This window comes from Vanellus vanellus (assembly GCF_965231255.1).
Source record: "Vanellus vanellus genome assembly, chromosome: 4".
Lineage (NCBI taxonomy): Eukaryota > Metazoa > Chordata > Aves > Charadriiformes > Charadriidae > Vanellus > Vanellus vanellus.
In genome coordinates, this window is record NC_138909.1 from 80,314,470 (window position 1) to 80,332,365 (window position 17,896).

The following is a 17,896-nucleotide window of genomic DNA, read 5'->3' on the forward strand; positions in this document are numbered from 1 at the left end:
AGTGTAGACATTCACGTGTTTTTCTAATGCGCTCCTTGGAGCTACAGGAGCAAGCTGCCGTGTCCGATGGATGCAGGGAAGCCCAGAAGCAGGTGGTCGCCTGCCCCCGCCACCTCCGCCTGGCTTGCAGTTAAGAACTTCTGTCAGTACAAACCATAAGGGTTAGGGGAAATGAGAAAACAATAAAACAGATTTATGCTCGCAAACCCCTCAGTGTTCTATTTCATTGGACATCCTTTTGCCCGAGTACCTTTTTTTGTTTATATGAGCTACTTTGGTAAAATACCTATTTTACCACTACGACTTGTGTCTTTACCAAAGTTCTGTGGTTAGGACTTTGTGGCAGAAAGGCCGACACTGTTGAGAAATATTTTACACCCTTTTTTCCCCCATGTGCAGGAGAACAGTCACAAATAAACCCCAACTGCTCACCGGAACCGCATTTTTTAGGAGATTACATACGTGCTTTATCTCAGGCACCTAAACCAGACATCACTGGGTTCAAGGCCATATAAACATTCTGATAACCCCGCACCCTTGGGAATCTTCAGCAGCCCTAGAAGGTCACCAGGGCATTGATAAGTAAGCATACCTAATTTTTCAAGGTACCGAGTGTCAGTCAAATGGTTTGTAAAAAATACCCTAATTATATACCAGGCAAAAATAGGACAAGAGAGCCTGACCTATATCCTGGGAACAATATATCCAAAATGTCAGAGGAACTACAGAAGGTAGATATATTAGCAGGAGTCGCATGTGATTCCTTCTGTTGTATCATACTTAAACATGAATAAGCAGTTGGGCGGTAGGATTCCAAAGGGAAAGGAGTCTGTGTAACACAAATGATGGGAAACAGATTTAGTTATCTCATTTTCCCGAATTTTTGGATAAAGGGCACCCCTATTTCAATCTTTTGCCAGGATAAGGAACCAAGGCAAGATCATTTTTCATAGAACCATCTACTTGCATAACTTCTCATATAAATGCACAGTCCAGATGAGCTTCTTCAGTTTTATTCATTCTTGCCACACACATATTCCCCCAGCTCCTGTTATTATTGTTATCATCGAGATGGCATTTGTATTCCAAACCCCTATTTCCAATGGCTGATAACTTTCTGAATCAATTTTCTTTGAGCTAGAATTTCTCATGCTTGTTGCCAGCCTGAGGGTGGGTGTTCATATGCGAAGGTCTGAAGAAAATCCATTTAATCATATTTATGAGGATCAAATTTTTAAATAAACTTAAGTGCATTTTCTGCATTCAGTAAATTGTTTATAGTTTAATGGAAACTAAACTAAAGAAACAAAAAAACCCCTAACATAACATGCTGTGATTTTAGCTGCATGAAACTCCTTTGCTGACCCTAATTCTTCCTCTGTGGTTTGTGACTGCTAAATAGGTGACATAATTAGTGATACTTCTCTGTCCTAGGTCTTTTAAAAGTTATGTCTGAAGAAAAAAAAAAAAAAAAAAAAAATTTAAGTAGAGTAGTAGCATGCAAATCAAAATAAAAAGAATTGTGGAATTAAAACAAAATATTTGAATTTTGCAGTTATGGATTTGGTGTTGCAACTGCATATCAGGCATAATCAGTCAAGCTTCATTCCAATTATACATTAGGTTGCTATAATTAAATTTGTGTCCAAGGCAAATCCATACACTTAAAAAAGTAAAAATCCGTAAGATGTTGCATAATTCTCTAAATGGGGTAGAAGAGCACGAGCTCAACTCCCTTTTCAGGTGGAACAATGGTTCTAAGCCAGCACTTAGACAACTACCGAGCTGAAAGAAATCAAAACTTGGAGGGTCTTAAATCTTACAAATAAAATTTGAATACAATTGACTTTAAAATACCACCTCAGACAATGATTCTCCCTTCCTCCTGCCGATCCAGAATACTATTCATTCTTTTATACTTGAACTTTCCTATATGGATAAAAAGCGTTTCATTGTTACTGGGCAAAGGCATGACCATATGCAATAAAAAATGTCCTTAGAAACCTGGAGCAGAATAAATCCTCTGGGACACTTCAGAACGAAGCTGCAAGACACTAGATGTCTAGTGAAGACTGACCCTTTTACAACCCCCGTTCACATATTACGTATTTTTTGTTTTATGTATTTATTTATTGAGATGCCAAGCTGTAAATACTGTAGCATTTGCTTGTAGAACAAACTGAAACTTCCTTAAAAAACTTCTGTCTTCTTGCTCGGAAATTTGGCTCACGTGGTCTTTGCCAAGCACTCCTGACCACACGTGTGGCCACAAGATGCTGTATTAGTTTGCTTAGGTTTTTAAAGATATGTCTGTACACCACAGAAGAAAAAAGGTACCTATAAATTCTCCATGAAACAACTCCATATCTAAAGCATCATCATTGCTCACGGCATGCAGAACAGCTCATAAATAAGAATTCCCCTCCCCCTGATTTTAGATCCCATCACTTACAGTATTATAAACGTTTTGGACATCACATGAGATCAACCAAGTACAACAAGTAAAAATAAAAATCGGCGAAATGGAACAGGATGCAATCCTGAGAAAGAAACAAGATACAAAAGATACAAGCTCACAGTTTTCAATAACGTGTCCTACTTTTAATGCCAGCAGTTCTCACCTGAGTGTGTGAAGGTGGTAAGCCTTTTCGGCCGTATACTCCAATCAATGCATCTTTCTGAAGGGATATATTGAATTTTAGAAATTGTGGCTGATCAATGAAGAGTTGCGATCTCCAAAAAATCCCAGGGGGAACTTCCTGTATCGCTCTTCGGCCTATATCAAGTTCTCCAGAATCTATAGTGTTGTTTTCTTGTGCAAATCCCCCTAATTTTCCTGACAGGTTAGAATAATAAGAGATCAAAGATTAGTATTCCTTTCTTGCTTTCAATCATCCTTCAACTAAACCGACAAATATTTAGAATCGCCTCAGACAAAATGTTACCTGACAATCTTACTGAACATAAGATCCCAGGGAATTCACTGATTTGGAAATAACAAGGCAAAAATACCACAAATACCTCCCGAGTGAAAATACTGTAACTTCCCTAAGCACTAGCATTATGGAAACTGTTGTAGGATCTACATTAAACTATTCATTTTTTTCCCCCAAGTGTTTTAACAGGGGTTTCCAGCATAAAGTCTCACACTAAAAAAAAATTTAAGGTAAAGGAAAAGGCAGCAGAATTTAAAGAATAACAAATACATAAACGTAAGCAGTCAAGAGAACTAACATATAGTCTTTTCTACATTAAACATCAGAGCATTTACACGACACTAACAATGTCTACATCTCTAGTTTCCTATGTTTTGTTCTTGCATTCCCCCAAAGCAAAGGCAATGTTCCTTGCTGCATTGTGCCTATGTCCTTGTGCCTTCGCTCCCCATAATGCCTACAGCCTCTGCGCTCCCGAACCTCAGCCCCAAGCCTGTTACCACCCCCTTGCCCACGCCGTCCCCTGAATAAAAAGTACAATAGCATGTCAAAGTCTGGTATTTTCACTATTTTCTATATCATGAATATGTATTTATCCTGCAGGCCAATTACTAGGAATAAGAACTGAAGGGCATTAATGATTTTTCTCTGTAAAGCGTTTGTGCAGCTATCAGTTAGCCTTAGGAGGCCAGTGATGATGGCTTGGAGCCGCCCAGAAGCAGCAAAGAAGATGCTAACGTGCAAAAGACGTGATGTTAAATGCTAACTCTGAAAAACTAGACTACTGGTTGTGGCATTAAAAAAGACGAAAATGAAGTCATCAACTTTAGATACACCCAACAAACTCTTTCTTCAAGCGGGTCAGTCCAGGCAACAGAGCCTGGATCTACACTGCAGCTCGACTACAGAACAGACTCATCCAATCCACAAGGCTCTGTGCCGTCCCGGTGAAGCAGCATCAAACAAACGAAAGGGGTAAAACTTTTCCAGCCCAAGCTGATGACGCCATGAGGCGCTGGGCTGGACGCCACGGACAGCACAGGTCTGGGATAGCTCTGAGATCTCCACGTTGCCCACTGGCGCACAGGCACCCGCTAAACCTGGCAAAGATCACAAACCTTTCTCAAAAGCCCATCAGAAAGCAAACTGTGGTTTAGCTGTGGTAGTGTCTTCTACCTGCCAGTTTCATAGGAAGCAGAACTACCAAGACTGATGCACCGAAGAAGCGGTTTGCACAAACCACCACCACCCAGCTTTAAAAGTTGGTACGGTTTAGATGAGTTTGCATCAAGTCTTTTTGAGGCCAAAGACACAGATCTGATGTTCAGGCATGAACACCACACAGTGGGAAGCCAGACACAGGCCATCTTGGAAGCTGGTGCCGGGGTCAAAGCCTACTTCAATCCGATGGAATCAGCGCTGCCAAATCTAGACGCTGCCAAATTCACACGCTGATGACTGGTAATCACTAAACAATAAACACTTGTTTGCAGTATTGATCTGCAGCTTCCTCTATTTCTACATCTGAAATTAAAAAAGATGCAAAGATGTGCGTACGAACTTGCTTACCAACATTTGTCAACTCTGGAGTAAGCAAGTAATGCCGCATTTAGGCAGCTGGCACATCAAGGTGAGTCTTGAGTGAAGCAATATAAAGAAAAATGGAGCTGTGGTTACAATCTTACAGTCCGCTCTGTTTTTACCAATTCCTCCTCTTTTTTTTCCAGCAGGCAGTCTATTACAAAGCTTGAACTAAACCCATCTGAATGTGATCAGCATGTTCAAGTGATGCTGACTTGTTTGCGTACAAGTGTTCTGAAGAACTGACAACTCTCTGTTGCTGCCCTGTCTTTTATGTTCAAATTCTACATTATTCATCATTTGACGGAACAAAATGACACAACCTTTTTGCAAACATTTAGACTTTTAAAAAAAAACAAAAAACCAACAGATTAAAATCTGAAATGCCAGGTGAGGTCACGGATTGAGCCTCGCCACTTTTTGTGCATCCCAGATGAACAGTGACTGCTGCTGAATTAAACAGGTACAGAAGAAGCACTACTGAGCGGCCTTGAGTGGGGGCTTGTCTCATCATCAGAGCTGTGCCACGACGGTGCTGCAGCCACCGCAGATGTCTTGCTTACAGGATCATCGTATTGATCAGTGAAAAGACAGTGAAGTATCTGATCTTGGAGAAACCTTTTTTTCTTTTTTTTTTTTTTACACTTTTCAAGATGAGTCCGATGCTTTTCTAACTTTGGATTTAATCTTTTGCAATATTCATATGTTATTCTAGAAGATGGATCTGTTTTCACTATTTCAGTTCATTTAAGCATTTGTTTCTTACCGGTTCCTTCAAATTTACACGTGTTGTGTTGTATAAATTCACACGCTGATGACTGGTAATCACTAAACAATAAACACTTGTTTGCAGTATTGATCTGCAGCTTCCCCTATATCTACATTTGAAATTAAAAACAATTATCTCTTACTACTGAAAAGACGAACTAGATAGCTTGAGCAGATGCACTTTATCAAACGTTTTGAAAAAGGAATGTCTATCACTGGGCTTTAACATTTATCCTTAGCAGATAATGATCCTACCGATTCCCATTTTCTTCACCAAAAAATAGGCAGACCCTGTAGCCACATGTCCTTTTGATGCCACACTACTTCTCTCAAAATGGTCACTAGTTGTTTTGCCTCCTAAGAATAAGGTGTTGATTATTCTTTGTTCCCTGTTGTATCTCAATGGGCATAAGAAAAATCCACAGCGTCATCATTTCCTTTTTCCATTCCAAACAGTAACAGTTCTTATACACAGCTTTAAATCAAAATATGGAATGTCATGTTCATTCCCTCAATTCCATAATGACATAACAGTCCGAATAAGAAATCAAATTTTAAAATACATAGCCTCCTGAATGTGTTCTCTTTCACTATACTTCTTCTTCTCTATCCCCAAAGTTTCTTCTTTCACAGACCCTCCCCAAAAGACAATAATACAAATACACATAAATATTTATAGGTAAATAATATTTATACCATGATTTGTACTTATATTGCTAGATATACTATTATTTAATTTACATAATACATTAATTTTCTGTATCACTAATATATACAATCATTACAGGATGCATTTATGGTATCGATAATCCATTGCATTCTGGCTAATTAATAGGTAAAATATTTGTTATATTTATCATTTGTAAGTTGCATTTTGACTGTCTGAGGTTAGGATGGACAAAATCCTGAGCTAAACAAATATTAAAGGAATAAACAATATTTAATTATTATACAAGAAAAATAAATCACAAATATCACTAAAATGAGATGAAGCCAAACTCTCTCTCCTTATTTGCAAACAGTCTATAGATTAAAACAGAAGATACACTGTGAGTAACTGCATATCTATAACGCAGAATGAAAATGAATGCACAACCAGAACACAAAAATGCTCAACAGTCATTGCTGTATAGTGTCACACAAAATATCATTTTCCATCCTTCAAAATTAGTACTAATTAGAATATTAGCTTGCAAGGCTGGATTTACAGACAGTCAATAGCACGTTCTCCCATTCCACTGAATAGCCTTGCATTCGGATCTGTTTCTGTGAGACGTGCTATATATCCTTCTGCAAGAACCATTTCAAGAAAGGAAATCAAAATCTTCCTTATAACATACCTTTTTAGAAAAAAAACCCAACATAACATCTAATTAAGAAGTTACCGTACCTTTAATTAACATGAGATACTGTAAACAAACCAAAAAAAGCTCAATACGTATCAGTTAAAGCAAGTATAATGTATTTTAATGAGTATAATCTCAAAAAGTGCATTTATGTAAGCCAAAAGCAATACCCCTTTTCCCATTCACTCTTTTCCTCTCTTGCATTTTTAAAAAATCTGCAATTAAGCATAAATTATTATAAGGTATCTCTGAACGCCACATATTTTATGAGACCTAAAATAAATCCAGCAACACGTGAGCTGTGACGAACTGCCAGAACACAACGGTTAAACAAGCTCTGGTTTTTAACCTTTCTTTTCTATCGCCTGGTTATAAATACAGATAAAGCACTGATGCACCTCCAGGAAGTGTTTGTGTTTGATTAAGCATGGCTTACAAATTACTTTGGAGAACCTCAACTGAAATGCCCTATTAAATTTATCGTATCCATAGAAAACACACTTTCCGATGCCGCCTTACGCAGCCCTGAATCACGGCCGCCTAGATAAGCAGGTGGTACGTTGCCAGCAGTTTACTGTTCATATAGACAGAAGCACTGGGTGACGGGGGGGGGTGGGTGGGTGGGTGGGGGAAACCACAAAAGAAACAAACAAAAAAAACCTTTGGAAAAGGCTTGTTCAGAGATTCAAGCTTCACTTAGCAAACGATTTGCATTTCAGGATGATTTAACATGCTTTTACTGCCAATTTATGACTAGCTATTTCTAGGTGAACCACAGCTGAGTTTTCTTCAGAGGTCATAAGGACGCATTTTTCAAGTCTAAGCTTTCCTAATTCATCACACGAAGTACCTGTACTTCTGACTGGCAAAAGAATACCTCGGACCCAGCGGGCTATGATTTTCTGACCAAAGCAGACCCGGGATTATCCAAAGTTTAGACGGGAGAGTCAAGGAAAATGCCTGGCCCATACAACACTGGGAATTTCTCCCACCTAAATCAGAGGATCAGGATATGACCAGGGGTAGAAAGCAGGGCAGTACTGAAAGCTGCTCAGCTGTGGAAGTATCCAAATCACGGCTTTTTGATTCTTCCTTACAGTTTTCAGTAACTAGTAAGATAGCACAGGGTCCCCCTCCTTAAATTTCACATCCAGTCATGACACTTTCCCTTCTGCTTAACTTTCCTTTTGTGGTTTAAACTGTGTATTCTCTGGTCTGTCTGTTGTTTAGTATTGATGTATGCTGATAAATGACCACTTACCATATTCTGCAGAGGACAGCATTTTAACAGAGCATGGAATTAACCCTGTTCTCTTTTACAGTATTTAGCGACGTAAGGAAGGAAAAATGGGATTTGAGATACGTGTTGTTTCCTTTTACTTTTCAGGCAATGTATAACAGGTTTTAATTTGTAAAAAAAAACAATAATTATATGGTCAAGGGAAAAAGAACAATTTCTATTTATAAGATATTTACAAAACACGTATATATTTTATACAAGAAAGTATATTGGCTACTGAGGGCAGAAGACAGTGGGACGATGAGCTGTCACTGCAGCATCAATATTCATTAACTATACAGTAGCTTTTTGCTATTCATTCAAAACAAGTAAGAATACAGAAAGAGATAATGAATACCTAAGTGCAAGAAAAAGGCAGTAGGGTAAAGGAAATGAAAAAAGAAAAAGTCCTACTGGAGAACTTTCATATGCTTACAAAGATGACAAAAAGAACGAGCGGAGCTGTATCTTTTCTATAACTTGGAGCTGTGATAACTTGAAAGATTTTCAAGATGTCAACTGCTGGCAGAAGCTTCCTCCTCCTCAGTGGTAAGGAGGTCAGCTCTACCTTGTGAGAAGGAAAATGGATTTTTGTGTAATGAAGCAAACACCGCATTCATCAACCATTTAAATCAAGTTTTCCATTCAAAAACTATTGATTTTAAAGCCTCTGTTAGCCAAAAGTGCACAGGCTCTTAAATGTTTTGAGAATCTTAAAGGGCAACATGGAAAAAGGTCGATAAAAAATAATCCCTTTATGTGGTTTGTATTTTAAAAGCTCCTACAACAAAACTAATAAAGTTTTTTTTTTTTTTTAAATTTATGTGTTGGTTGGATGATTCAGACATTATACGCTGGAGACTTTGAGAAAACAAATGAACATATTATACAACACCTATTACATTTCAGAGAGACATTAAAAAGGAAAGAAGAAAACATCATCATCCGCCGAGAAAAACAGAAGCCATTGCACAGTGAGGTCATCATGCCACAGGAAACTCCTCGAGCATGAGTTGCCTTCCACACACAGCTAAGAGAGCTCTGAAAATAGGCAAAACCTCCCTGAGGTGCTTTTTCTAGTGCTTTTTCTCTTCAGAAAAAAAAGACTATGTCCCCCCTGTCACAGACAAGGCTTTTGGCTGAAAACTCTCTAGAGCTCCTTGGGCCTCCCAAAGATTGAACCTTGGTATCAGGTCCCCCTTATGAAACGGCGTGTCCTGTCGCCTCGGGCTCCTCGGTTTTGCTGTGGCCGTTTCTGCAGCGTGGGACCCCAGCCGCCCCGGCACCTCAGGCAGGATGGACGGAGGCAGCCTCAGCACCATCCCGTGACCTCTGAGGACCCTACAACACTCACTAGGTTATCAAAGACTCTAGAGTCAGCGGAGGTTCTGCTTCTCCGGATGTGATGAGAGCTTTTCTATCTTCATCAAATATTGTATGTAAATTCCCATGAAGAATTTCAGTTTACAGCCAGCTTTCCCAGTAAGATCAACATCACTGTCCAGGATTCATCATTCCCTTCGCATGCTTCTTTTCAAGTGACAACATACAGCTCCTGTTTAATATCTACACGTCTGTTTAAAATTACTATTACAAATGCCCTGTCCTTCCCCTAAATACACAGAGTTTTGGAGAAAAACTGCTAAAGCCTGGCAATGTAGAAAGGAAAAGGTCCGAAAGAAGGAGAGAAATTGGTGCCTGTTTCACTTACCATTTTCTCCAGCAGGTACTGTTACAGGATGTGTTGGCACAGTATCAGAATTCACTTTTCCGTTCTCAAATGTATCATTTTCAGTTTGCTGCAACTGCCAGTTGAGGCCAAACAGATGCATTGCTGGTGGTAAAGGATACAGGTTATTTGATGCTCTTAACCACAATGACAAATTGCACAAATAATGGCTTTCCACGCTTTGCAGCGGAATAGCAACTCATACATTAAAAAATTAAATTACAGGAACAAGCATTCACAGACTAATAGTTCAACTTACAATGGCACTAAGCAATTACTACCACTGTCCTTTAATGATACAGTGCTTTCGGTGAACGCAGTTGACAGAAAGCTCACCAGTCTCATTTTGAGTCTTTTACCGGTCCCAAATCAATGTTCAAAAGCACAGGCAGTAATTATGTCCTTTTCTCTTTTTTCATTTTTGATCCTTCTGAAGAGACAAATCATTTAAGTGAGCTCCTAAATGACTTATAAAATAAATGATTGCACCAGCAGATGGATCCGTTCTGGTTAGCCAGAAAGGGAAAAGAAACAAGGCAAGAGGAGAGGAAGGTGGGTGCTGAGGGTGTCACAGGGCTAACCTAAGACACACACGCTCCTTTTCACGCTGTCACCAGCACCCCGCGCCACCTCCAGTTACGTGCCCATTCCCCACGCTGGTGTATGGAACGAGGCCACGACCATTAGCAGAGCTGGAGACGCTAGGGCACTTTGCTCTGGTAACGACCACGCATAAGCTAAGTTTCTGAACTACTTAATTCCCCACAGCCATGTGTATTAGAAAGGTGATACCGTGTTAAAACATTTAGCTAAGCTAATTATGAACGACAGAGTCAACCTTCCGTGGTGTTGGAGGGAACTACTTAAGGAACCTTGGTATCACCAGGGATTCATGAATGAACCCACCGTCTCAACTTTCAGAGCAAAAATATGGAAAAAAATTCACTTTAATGCTATACTGTGATACACACAGCGTATGCAATTTCTTGCTATCTGTGGCGTGTCTCCTTCTCTTCTAATGACTCTGTGATACCACCAAATTAATTTTATTGTCATTATTCTAATTTGCATTTGGTATAACATGGGTTTGCTCGTTCTATGACAGCACTTATCTCCGAAGCTGAAATAGTCTTTCAGTGCTACTATGGAATAAAAATACACTGGAAAAAAATTCTGTAATAATGTATTTTAACTATTAATGCAAAATATAAGGATGATAATTCACTGTATCTTGTTGCATCTGCTCCTTCTGTCTCTGAAGCAGATCACTGCTATAGTCACCATTATTAATTTGTTCATTCCTTCTACCCTAATAAGAAACAATTCTTCATCCCGTTTGGTTTCATCGCTGATCTTTCAATCTCTCTGTATTGACCACGGCAACCCTTACTTAAGATGAACGGGCATCAGTGGAAGTTTAGTCAGGGAGACAGTGAACACTGCAGAATTTAGACCCTCTCTGCCAGATCTTTGCCTTGAACCCTGCCCCCTACCCCAGCAAAACAGAAAACCAGGGTGCAACCAAAGACCTATTACTGAATGCTTCAAAGACTGAAATCCTCACTATAGATGACACATTCTCTTGGTTCCAAGACTCTGACGCTACTATTACTCTTCTTTCTCAGACCTTAAATTGTCTGTCAAAGCCTGATAATGTAGAACGTTCCTTGACCCTAAAACCTGTATCTTTTTTCCCCTCCCATGTCTTATAAACCATAAATCCTACCACCACCATTTTTGGCACATCACTAGAATTCGCCATTATTATTTTGGCCCTGCCTCAGCTGCAATTCTTATTTATGTATTAATCACCTGATGATTGTATCTGTTTTAATGTATTTCGTCAAAAACCCCAGGGTCAAACTCTACTATCTGTTATACTAGTTCATGTCACTGGCAGCAAAGAACGACTGCAAATAGCTAAATATTTCATGATTCAAACCCAGTACATTTCTTGTCTTCGGTCTGGAGGTCTACATCACCTCTCCCAACTTTGCTGGCTTCTTACCACTTCTAATACTTTTCAGGAGAAAAGAAGAAAGGGACATTCATTTTGTAAGTCTAGAAGCACATCCCTTCCAAGCACAGGAGCTTAGAACACCATTAACAGCTCTGTCTGCTGGTACTGCGTACGTGCCCTGCACCTCTTCAGGCTCCACTGGGAGGTTAGAAGGGGAAGCTCCGACATGACCTTCTAGCCATTCCCTCATAATTCAAACCAGCTGGAATTTGAAGCCTTCAAAGGCAAGGACTGTGGGATTTGTATTGATTACAACTCAAAGAACCATAGTTACTACAAGGAAAGTGACAATTACCTTTTCTTTGTGTCTGTACTGATGTGAGTCCCACTGTAGTTCACTGTCAAAGATGGGGCGTAATAGCTGTATCCCTCAAAAATACTACTGCTCTCTCAACTTTGACACGGAACTAGCACCAAGTTCAATAAGCAATGTTTAATAAAAACAAACAGATGGATACATGCAGCTGTTTCACAGATTGTGAATACTGGAATATTTTTGAAGCAAACCAAAAATGCCGCTTGACAGCTCTAATGACAACCCCAAACTTACAGTATGTACTAATACACGAAATAATTCAACTGTGTAATCTCTCCGAGACAGCACTATGGAATTTAGAGAATTCTCCTTTCACTACAAACATATGCGAACAACATGAAAGAATTAGACTTGTTGATGCAGGACTAAAATACAAGGCGCAATTTCTTCAGAGATGGGGAACTTTAAAGAACACGGGTAAACTGACTAAGACAAATTCAGGCATTATTTTGTCGATTAAGATTTGACTCTTCTCAGCCGGCCATCTACGTAAAGGCAAACTTTAAGCCCTTCTCAGTGTTACAAGGGCAGTGAGGCACGTGTCAAAAAGTGTTAATGTCCCCATGAGTCCGGTAAGCAGCACCTGGTACTGGTACCTGCACCCTGAGATCACACCTCAGCGCGGGGTCTGAGACCTTCCAGTCAAATGGTAGGAACTAGTGCTGAATTTCCAGAGGGGAAACGATGCAGGCGGACTGCAGCGGTGTATACGTTTGTTTGATTTCCTCAGGTCTAGGAAAGGATGAAGACCTTCTTCCACCTTTGAGATGGGGATGTAAGAGTTCAATCCCCTTCTCTGTTTCTGAAGAATTGTTTCCGTTACGTTTCAGAGAAATGGTAGGTTTACTTCTTTCTATAAAGAATTTGATATATGAAGCAAAATTAAAGCAAAAATGTATTAAGCGACATACATTTCTCATTTCTCGGCTGCTATTTTAGTCCCAAATCTCGTGTAAAGCAGTTTTTTTGATTTTTGGATTGGATATTGCCCATCAGGTCTGGTTTATTCCCATTGAATTTGGCATTTATTTGGCATTAATTTGGTGTTAGACAATGACAATGAAGACAAGAGACCCTTCTTAGAGTAACTCGTTTTGAGCCTGTAATTATGCTGCCAAATCTATGAGGGTACTAACACTGGAACAACTTTCAATGCTGGCAGATCTTTGATGGCAGCAAGGACTTGGCTGAGAACGCCAGATGCCTCTAGCCAGAAGGCACGCAGCTCGTGGTGGCTGTGGTCACTGACAACAACAACTCAAGCCAAATAACCCACAGCTGCAAGCATGGCTGAACCCTCAGGGGATGGGAGAAAAGATGGGTTGTCACAGTTCCAAATGTGCCCACAAACCCTAACAAAAGCCTCCTTTTACTTGTATCGAGACGGGGATGATTGCTCCCATCGGGGAACAGGATGACTTTTTAAGCAGAGAAACAGATGATGATACCCTCTGCCTTTTCTGCCGTTTCAGTCCCCATCTCTGCTCTGTGCAGTAACCTCTGGCTACCAACAGATCTTCTTCGCTTGCTGGACGCACGGTAGCATTTTACCTTGGAACTGACAGGGTTGTTTAAGGTGGTATTTGCACAGCTACTGGCCGAATTATCGGCATTACGGTTAGCCTTTAGAGTGCAGTGATAGTTTAAACGGTTGAGGACTCCATTCCCTCTAACAGAGCGGGAAGAAGAGGCATCAGAGAGGAGAAAGCCCTCTGGGATCTGTGCTGCTCTTGGCATGAACACAGCACCAGCGGCTGGGTGGTGCTGGTGGATAGGGCTGAATTCTCCAGAATAAATCTCAAACGTACAAGCAGTTACTACACTTACAGCTGGGCTTTTGCCCCCTCCCTTTATATTTTTGCGAACCAGCACATGCCAACGGACTGGGATATTCAAAAGATTCCGAGCTCAGATGAAAGGAGTGCATTTATACCTGCAGTCGCATTGATGTTAACACAAACCCGCCATCATTTGTTACAGGCTATCAGGTAATCTTACCATCTGTCACCACACTGTTCACTGAAGGGTTTCTGAACCACCTGAAACTGCTTTTTCAAGCTTGGTTGATCTTACCTTTCGCTCTGTAATTGAGGTCTAGTTATTTCGGTTCGTAATCAGGCTACAAGGCCTTTCCTTCCACTCAATAATTAAAAGAGCAACTAAGAATACATTTCACAGCAAACACTTCAGAAAAACCATTATGACTAGTTTACAGGCTGTAAAACATTTTACAATAACCTGCTTGAGGAAGAAGTTGCTGCGCTCAGGCCCTTTCATTCCCTGTCCGTTGCCAGCCCGTTCGTCTGGCACGCTCCCTTCTCAAGCCACTGTTGCGGTGCTTTACGCACTCCTCTCTACAAGCAACTTGTTCTCGAGCAAACACACCGTATTATCACTTCAAAACCCTCTTTGAGACTTTCTTCAGCAAGGCAAAAAGAAATCAGTCCCTTTATTACACGGTGGTAAGAGAGACGGATAATTTATGTAACTACGTGGCGGAACTAGACCTGTGAGAGCCGCCAACTGCCTGCCGCGATCGACCGGGGAGTGCTTTCCCTTCGCTGCCTCGCTCACTGTCTCAAAGCTCTCTTCTGCCAAAGATGTGAGAGGCAAAAAGAGAATTGTAACAGAAAACCAATTTATGTAGCCGTTTTCCCACTTAGCAAAAACTGGGCTTGGCTGGATTTTTCTTTTTCTCCTCATACTCCGGAATGTGGAAGGACAGGGACGGCTAGTTGATAAAGAAATCAGTCAGGCGTTAGCATCCTCCAGTATCCAGGATGGAGCTCTGAACAGAAAACAAAGTTTGGGCTCAGATGTGAGTACACATACAATGCTGGGGTTTATGATTGCTATCAGAAAGAAAGAATGTTTTTTTCTTTGTAGAAAAGAGTAGCAATATGCGGTGAAAACCAGAGAAGCTTATTTATTGTTCTGGTCAAAATTCAAGGGCATCTCTATCGTAGCTCACCAAGATCAACCACCTATTTTTTTAAAGTACTCTAAGTGACAAACAGGCTCATACGAAAAACAAAGGGCGCAGCAAACACCCTATGAGCCGTGCAAGTGCAAGCGTTGAAGCTGCAGGCGAGAAGGACGAACAAGCAAAACCACATGCATATAAGCAGAGGCTTTATTCACAGAAGTAGCCCTACAGTAACTGGAGAGCCACAGTAACCCAAGTTTGAGTCTGAAGTCTCTGAAGTACTGGTGAGAGGTGCCAGTAAATCAACAGCTTCCATTCTGAATTTGATGAAGTTGGTTTTTGCAGTGAAAGAATTCCAAAGGTGACACAGTGCATTTCAGGGGAACAAGAATCCACAGACGGGAGGATTCTTTCAAGTAGCAAGAAGCAGAAACAGAGTTGCCTGAATTGGGAACTGGAGTTCCAACGTTCCCCCAGCTCTTCTTAGAATAATGACAGATGAAAAATTAACACTAGACAGCAGAAAGAAAAACCACCGGCTATCTCTAAGTAGCAAGCATCTCCCCAAGACCTCTGGAGATAAGGCCTATGGTGTATGTTCTGTAGACATAAAGAACTCCACGCTGTGGGGAAACTTGGCAAGAGGAACTGAATGATGTAGGCGACCCGCCTTCCTTTCTCCCATGTGTGTTACAAGGTACGGTAATCAAGTCTTATTATTCATGAAGCTGTGCTCGAAGATGAGCTTCTCGCTAAGATACTGAACTCATCTTCCAGCACTGCTGCTGCTGCTGCTACGTATTTCTGGGTGCCGGTGCCTTCAAACCATGATTTACAAAATTGCTTCCTTAGAATTAATAGAATAATATGTATGCACACTTGCACATAAGGAAAAGTGAATATCATTTATATTTAAAGCAATGCAAAAAGATTATAATTTAAACTAAGCAAATTGCAATTATTGCTCAATCTTGTTGAAGGATTATCTTCTAGTTCATCTCCCTGTTGGCAATACATTTTCAAATGAAATATTTGAACATTGAAGTGGTTTTTAAAATTATCTCCCATATATTTTTCTTGCAGCTATAATTAGAATCTAAACCTATTTTATTCTGAAGGACCTGGAGTGGACCAGAAGACGTGCAAATCAACTGTCAGTGATTTGCATTCATTTGCTTTTTTTCTAAGATAATAGGATGCCTTGGATGTTGCTGCAGATCAAATAGTGAATTAAAAATAGTTAATTAAAATTTTAAATAATGTGAATTAAAAGTTACAAAGACAAGTTCTTTATTTATTACTCTTTTTCTCAAATCAACAAAACCCCCCCGTTATTTCTAAATTGAAAATAACTTAAAAGAACATGCTTTTGTGCATCTTCAAAAGGTTAGCTACCAGGAGCATCATATAAAAGTTTCTGACCCTATATTCTGAATGTAAAACATTTCAGTACAGCGTTATATGAAAAACTTAGCGATACCTATCAAGATCAATACAGTAACTGAAAAAGTGTGGCCGTTTTCCTTTTATCCTGAATTGCTGAATGGGTCCATTGATTTTACTGTTTCAACCTGCAAAAAATTCCAACCTTTATACTCTATTCCTCATTTTCTCCTGGAACCTTTTAACAAAGACATTGCAAAACACATCACAAAAAATTGCCTAGAAAAAAATACAGCAACAAAGATATATCAGCCGTCTACTATGGATAAACTTACTTTCTTTGACCACTAATCAAAGATGATTATATGCCATTTTAAAGTATTGTTGCATTTGAACTGTTAAGAAAGATGTGTGGTAGTCTCGGAGTAACTATTTTTACTACATTCAACCAAGAAATGAAACATTTATTCCTCTGCAAACTCGTATGGCCAGATGTCTCATTTTAGTTGTCAAACCAGGGACTTTTATATAACAACGGTCTAATTCTGTCAACAACATTATGTGAGGCACATTCAAAGCTTAAGGGAGAACCCAGATTTCTTAAAACAAAACAAAGATCATTATTCAGTGGCCCCTTATTTAAAGGAGATGTATCGGTTATGTTTTGTTTCAGATTTGTCCATTTATTCTGATGATCATCCAACATTCTCCATCATGTAACAGTCTTCAGTATTACCTAAATAGTCTTTAGTATCATCCTGGGCTTTCTCCTGAACACAGCTTATTTCTTTCAGATAATGTTGTTCACAGTTAACAAGATGGTGAAAAATCATTACATGTACAGAAATGATGGGGAAGTGCATATTGCATTGCCGACTCCTTTGAGACGAGGGTTGTTTTGTCTCTTTTAGTTCATACAAAGGCATGAAAAACATTCCAGAAATTTGGGGTTTCTATCTAATAAAGTCATAATCGATGATTTCGTTGTCAAGTATTGTGGGGGAGAAAAAAAATTCCCCTGATTTACGCTTTTCAAGACTGGGTTAAGACTGCAGGATAATTACTTCTCTCCATTCCTTCAGGCATTTCTTTACTGTCTTCCTTCTCAAGCTTTAACTCCTTCCCTTGCCTGCCTTAAACTGGCTTTCTGGAAAACAGCTGAGGCTCAGGTTTGTGCTTATCTATTTTAGTTTTTTTCCACAACACCAACAGAAATCTTGCTCAGGGCGACAGCCTTTAAATCGCAGCCCTCCTAAAGCAGAAGCGTTAAGAAAAGCAACGCCGATGTAATGTCTCAAAATTCATTGGGAACATCTTTCTTAGGCAAAAGCATCAATGAAGGGGTCCAACCATTTTTATAGTTCAAAAGCCTTATTTGTTACAAACAACCCCCCCAAAACCCAAACCCAACAAAACCCCACAATACTCTTGAGGGATATAATAATAATGAAACGGCACTATCGGATCATGCATAACCTATTTGCATGTTGATGGCATAGAGAAGTGCGGTCTGATGAAAAGATTTAAGAACCAAAGGAAAAAGAAACAGGGGCCAATTAATGTGATGTTCAAAGGACACACCGAGCTGGGATTTTATAGTATATAGTGAAAT

The 17,896-nt window shown here is 39.8% G+C and overlaps 1 protein-coding gene across 1 annotated transcript in view; it reads right to left on the reverse strand.

The window, feature by feature from the left end:
* Positions 1-17,896, reverse strand: part of TENM3 (teneurin transmembrane protein 3) — a 127,862-nt gene that overhangs the window by 96,539 nt on the left and 13,427 nt on the right. The window contains exons 2-3 of the mRNA XM_082481979.1: positions 9,622-9,744; positions 2,622-2,836 (exon numbers count right to left, since the gene is read on the reverse strand). Coding sequence (XP_082338105.1) covers positions 2,622-2,836; positions 9,622-9,744 — 338 coding nt within the window. The remainder of the gene's footprint in view (positions 1-2,621; positions 2,837-9,621; positions 9,745-17,896) is intronic.